Below are 6000 nucleotides of genomic sequence, written 5' to 3'. Positions count from 1 at the left end.
CAGATATATACAAACATGTCCAAACAGATCATTGCAGCATTACCCATAATCCCCTCTGTTTCAGCCCTGTTTCAAAAGTGCTGATTCTCTGTCTGTTACTTTAGATGAAAATAAGGAGCCCCTCCCCACGCCCCTCTGAGAGATATTTGGTTAAAAAGAACTCAATGGTGCTCTAGGAGGAGATTCAGGTGATAAGGTGCGGGGGGGTTAACCTTGGTTGCTGATTGGCTAATGGTCACACAAGCCAAAAAATCGTTATGACATCATAAAGTGGCCAAAATCTGATCAGCTCATTTTCAGACAGGTTTTTATAGAAATGGATCAGGACAAAAAGAGAGAGAATATTTCTTCCTGAAACTTTCAGAATCTCGTTACACAGAGGGGAGAGACATGAAGAAGAGGGGACACATGTTGATGTAGAAGAGACTTGAACAAGTGGATTTTGCACAAGAGGTGACCTTTAACTTCCTTTCTTTGTAGAAAATGGGGATTGAGTATGAGATCGACGGCGACTTGAAAACCCTGCATTATTACGCGATAGAGGACGGAGACCAGGTGCAGGTCCGCTGGTCCTGACCCTGAAGAACCAGCCGGACTGAAACTGAACTTCAGCTGCTTCTGACGTCCAGCAGCAGCAGCAGACCGTTCCCTCCTTGGAGAAACTCACAGACTTTCACTGAGAGCTGGATTCACTCCAAAACGACTCCCCAACTGGATCTGTTGGTTCAGAGCATTGAACCGCACGCTGAGTCAAAGCACTGCTCTGAAAAATGCATGGCAATGAATCAGCTTTGACTTCATTCAGAATTTCAGAATCACCAAATAGTCAGTGAAATCAGACGCACTAACAAAATTAACCTGTTTCCTTTTCCTCTTGCACTGTTTTTGTTTTCTCTTCTGGGGACAGTTGAGCTGTTACGCTACATTTTCAAATAAATGTTAGAAAAGTATTCTAATGTGTTTTCTGATCCATGAAAAATAAAGTTATGGTTATCAACAATCAACCGTATTTCCTCTCAGACTAATATGACTGCACATAATACCTTGATCTTCCTTAGCAACCTCATTGACCAATCAGAATAGAGTATTCAATTGAGCCGTTATATTAACTGTAATTGAAGACACATTTTAAGTGGAGTATTTCTTTGAATTGCATCTGAATGACACATCCTCTCATCAGCTATGGGTTTAATAAAGACAGGTTATATGAAACAGAACTCTCCACACTGACGTTGTGTTTTAAACATGTTTTATTGAGGCTGTACAGGTTGTTAATGTTCCCATTGGCTGATAGTCAGAACAGACCGTTTCCTCCCTGATGGGGGATCAGTTACCACAAAAAAAAAAACCTGAGCTGAGTTTAGAAACGTTGCACCGACCTGCTCTTCACTTCACCTTCAACACAATGATGTTCCTGTCATGCAAACACTGACTGTTTTTAAACATTAGCACCAGTTCAGACGTTTCTCCTGCTGCTGTAAAAATATTGAGTCACCTTTTTACCCGTTTCACAATCTCGTCTCATTATTCTCTAACGACCACATTTCATTATTTCTTTTAACAATTTGTGTTTATATCAAACAAAACTAGAAACTTCACTTTACAAATGAGGGACTTTTTATAATTTTTTAGCAGCAGGTTAGAATAGTCTTAGTGTATACAAGTCTATGTCGGGCAATATTACAATTAAATAATATAATCAAATTAAGATTTTGACAGTCTTTGACAGGTTTGAATCCAAATTAAAGTGTATTTTCATGTTTGAAAAAGTAAGATTGCTGCCAAAATGAATATTTGAAAAATATCACTGCTACAATAAGCTTCTCAAAATTGGACAATTGTATTTGTCCTGGTTTTAGGATCATTTTAAATAATTGTTGACATAAGAAGCAGTTTGATTATGTTGCTTAACATTCCCTAATTTCAATATTTGCAGGTATATTTGAGGAGTCTTTCAAAACATGTATTTTTTGTAGTTTCGTCTACTTTTATTTTAGATGAAAACACAGTGACTAGCTCCTAATTCAGCACTGAATAAAAAGATGTTCACATGACAGAAACGTACCGCTTGTTCTCTGGATACTTCCCTCACACCTTCACAGTAATCGTCTTCAGGTAGATCTCAGGCAACATTAAAACATCAGAGAATATCATCTGCATATCAGGTCATTATTTACAAGTTCATATCAAAAATACACTGAGTCGTAGTACAAACAACACGATACATCTTGTAAGTCATAAAAAGGTTTTCAGCCCTTTACTCAACTCTTACACCACCTCAGGGTCACAGTGGTGATTATAGTGGTCCACTTCCAAAATAATAATAACATACAAGTCAGCTCTGTAGGGGGAACAAATCTAATGTATCATATAAGATTACTAAAATATAGAATAATCCCATATTGGCTTCGTTTGGTTTATTTTACAAATGAGTTAAAACATCTCTGTCAAAGAAAACTACTTTTGCAATCCTTTAAAAAACAAAACGTTCTGTATCATTTTAGAGAAAGCATATTTAGAGAAAGCTGTTTATTATCATTAGGAAACTAATAGAGCTTTTATGGAGACTTTTTTGGATATAAACACTTTACCTTTTGTATAATAAAAACTTGAAATTATGCAAAATATTTGACTATTTTGCAACATATTTTAGGCCTTTTTGGTCGTTTCTTCGTACATATTTCATCAAGTCTTCACTTAATGTGCTACAATATATATACACTATATATATATTTGTTTGGATTAAACTAAATATGATGCATCGGTTTTGTGATATTTCTGTAACTCTTGAATAGTTTTAGAAAAATGTGTGACAACTCCAAGAAGGCCTTTGAGTTGATATGACTGCCTTTCACCTCTAGGGGGCGCTGCAGCCAAAAGATTGCCTGTATTCAGATTAGATAAAGACAGATAACACACGGCTGTCCTAAAGTAACTTCAGGGAAAGGTTTTTCCTTTTCAAAGGCATTTTTTGAAACGTCTAACATTTCGAAAAGGCCCTTACGAACATTTTTTCTCAATTATTTAATCATTACAGAAGATTGATTGAATTATATCTGATTGTTTACGCAGTTATAAGGAAAAACGAAGGAGTTTCACCTTTAAAATATAATAAAAAACAACGTAGAGTTTATCGTTCAGTACCTTTTCAAATAATTATCATCACAAGGGTTTTTGGTTTACCTACGGTCTTTAAAAAAAATCCCTGTTTAAGATTTTGTGTCACTTTGGTCTCATTTCGAGGAGAAACTCTTCACCCAGGAGTCTAAATACAAACACATCTGAATTCAAAAGTGAATTATCTCACCTGAAGTGTGACATCATAAATACAGTAGAGTCTGAACAGCTTCCGACGGACAGAAACACAAAAGATTGTGGAAAATGTTCAATTCAAGTAAGAAATGTAGGAAACACCAACGTCGAGTTAAGAGTGTTTTGTGTGTCCCAGCAGCAGCTCACAGGTTCCTCTCCTCACACTGACCCTCGGAGGCGTCCGGGCAGCGACAGGTGAAGCCGCCGAGCCGCGGGAGGCACAGGTGAGAGCAGCCGCCATTGTTGGAGCAGTAGTTATAGGCTGAGAGAGGAGAGGAAGAGGAGGCATTAATACAGAGATGAAGCTTCAAATCTGGTTAAAACATCCGTCAGAAAGCTGCACAAGGTACAGGGTGTCACATTACATGTAAAAGTAATACATACGTTTTTAGGGGTTCTCCCTTTCCTGTAGTGTGTTATATAGGTGAATGTAAATGTTCTGAAAAGGCTCAAATCCCTGTGTTCACCTCCATTAGACTTTGTTTACTTCAGGAACATAATGACATCGCTATTTGACACTCGCACTTGTATTGGCTAGCGCTCCAACACATTGTACGTGATATGCTAAGAGGCGGGACATCTCTAAGCGGTCGACCAATCACAACACAGCCGGCCAGCCAGGGTTCGAGTTATGTGGGAGCCAATGGGAGCTGAACTCCCATAAGGAGGGTTCTGAGCTCCTATGAAAGCGGTGAAATCATACATCTGTGGGGGTCGCTAATACATTACCAACAACCATTATTTTAATCACAAATAATGCATGTGTCAATGTAACGAGTATTATTTACGTTAACGAGGTAAATGGGCTAAAATAAAAAGAAACTACGCATCGTATTCTCTCATGAATGACATCAGCCTGCACTTCACCTCCAAGGTGCGCAATAAATAATAATTATTAGACCCCCATAAAGCTCAGATTATAACTCGAACCCTGCGGCCAGCTAACCAATCAGAGCAGACTGGGCTCTGGTTTCAGACAGAGGGTGAAAAGAGGTGCTGCAGCACAGGCAGTATGAGAAAAATAAAGAGCTTTTTGAACATTAAAGCATGGAGACATGTCCCAGTAGAGACACTACATACTGATATACACCTGAAAATTAGAACAGTCCATTATGTCTCTTTAATATATAAAATCATCAATGCCTTGTTTTGTTTGACCAACATCCTTAAACTAAGTGAATTTACAGCGAACTAGGAACCATCAAATGCTTGGGATTTCTCCTGGAAACATTACTTTGACTCATTCATCAAAACAAATTGCAGATTTTTGAAAGTACCTGAACTGAAAATGCAAACATTGGCATATTGAAAACAACATGCCAATGTTTAAATGTATTTTGAATGTGTAACTAGTGCTAACTGCGTGTTCAGATTCTTAGGGAAAGCACGACTCCATTATAGATACTTCTGGCATAGCTTATGATTTACAGTAGAGTGTCAGATTGCTCCAATGTTTCCAAAATGCGCACAATGAAAGATGTAATTGTCGAACCAACGTATTATTATTTAGCTCCAGCTGTTGACAGCTTGCCTTTTACATCTGGTGTGAATCCAGGGAAACTCATGAGCTGGAGGTAAAACTCACACCACAGTTTTGAGGTTTAAATCCATGTTCTGTGCTGTAAGTTAAACAGCTGCGTCTAAACATCACCAAACATCCCAAAGGAAATAATAATGCCTCCCTTTCCTCAAAGAGCCAAAGAATTAACGCCCTTCAGCACTGCGGTCTACATTTAACGTCTTTATTAAAGGGGCCCTATAACGCTCATTTTCAGGTTCATAATAGTATTTTGTTCCTCTACTGTCACATGTCTCCATGCTTTAATGTTCAAAAAGCTCTTTATTGTTCTCATACTGTCTGTCTGTGCTGCAGCACCTCTTTTCACCCTCTCTCTGAAACCAGAGCTCAGTGTGCTCTGATTGGTTAGCTGGCCGGCTCTGTTGTGATTGGTCAACCCGCTTAGAGATGTCCCGCCCCTTAGCCTATCAAGTACAATGTGTTGGAGCGCTAGCCAATAGAAGCACAAGTGTTTCGTGATGTCATTATGCTACAAAAGTAAACAAAGGAGTCCAATGGAGGCGTTTCAGGCAGGGGTAAACTCCCTTTTAGCCTTTCCAGACCATCTGCGTCTTCCGGCGCAGACTGAAAACCCATCTCTTTCGACTCCACTTCGAGCAATAAAATTACTATCAAAGCACTTATAAACTAATAAAGGGCTGGCTTATCTAAAGCCAGTTGAGTAGCACTTGAAATGTTTTGGCTCTATGAAACCTGATGTACTTATAGGATTCTGTTTTCTTCAAGTTTGTATCTTCTTGGTTGAATGCACTTACTGTAAGTCGCTTTGGGTAAAAGCGTCAGCTAAATGTAATGTAATTTGCATGCACTAAAAACCTATATAACACACTACAGGAAAGTTAAACCCCCTAAAAGCAAAATAGGGCCCCTTTAACAGAAAAGGCCGGTTGTGATGGAGTCTATAAAAACACAACAGAAAGAAAGTGATCCGAGAACATGCTGCCAAGTTAAACAGAAATGTTTAGCGAGGCTTTAGGAAGTGGAGGGACAGTTAAACCCCGTCAGCGCTGCAGCAGGTGGAGGAGGATGTGTTTCTCATCGCTGCTCGGAGCAGCTGTGAGCCTCCATGCTAACATCTGGCTTCCCCTGAGGTCACTGCTCACAGAGTT

The 6000-nt window shown here is 39.0% G+C and overlaps 2 protein-coding genes across 2 annotated transcripts in view; one reads left to right on the top strand and one right to left on the bottom strand.

Moving 5' to 3' along the window:
- The window catches only part of tbce (tubulin folding cofactor E), an 11852-nt gene extending 10678 nt beyond the window's left edge, over positions 1-1174 (top strand). The window contains exon 13 of the mRNA XM_010767659.1: positions 481-1174. Coding sequence (XP_010765961.1) covers positions 481-576 — 96 coding nt within the window. The 3' untranslated portion in view covers positions 577-1174. The remainder of the gene's footprint in view (positions 1-480) is intronic.
- Positions 1175-1238: 64 nt separating this feature from the next.
- LOC104942424 (nidogen-1-like) overlaps positions 1239-6000 on the bottom strand; it is a 28696-nt gene continuing 23934 nt past the window's right edge. Inside the window, exon 19 of the mRNA XM_010767643.1 lies at positions 1239-3574. Within this exon, the coding sequence (XP_010765945.1) occupies positions 3456-3574 (119 nt within the window). The 3' untranslated portion in view covers positions 1239-3455. The remainder of the gene's footprint in view (positions 3575-6000) is intronic.

Source organism: Notothenia coriiceps, unplaced genomic scaffold (genome assembly GCF_000735185.1).
Source record: "Notothenia coriiceps isolate Sejong01 unplaced genomic scaffold, NC01 NC01_scaffold00004495, whole genome shotgun sequence".
NCBI lineage: Eukaryota > Metazoa > Chordata > Actinopteri > Perciformes > Nototheniidae > Notothenia > Notothenia coriiceps.
Note: the sequence above shows the minus strand (reverse complement) of the source record. Positions and strands in the feature narration are given on the sequence as shown.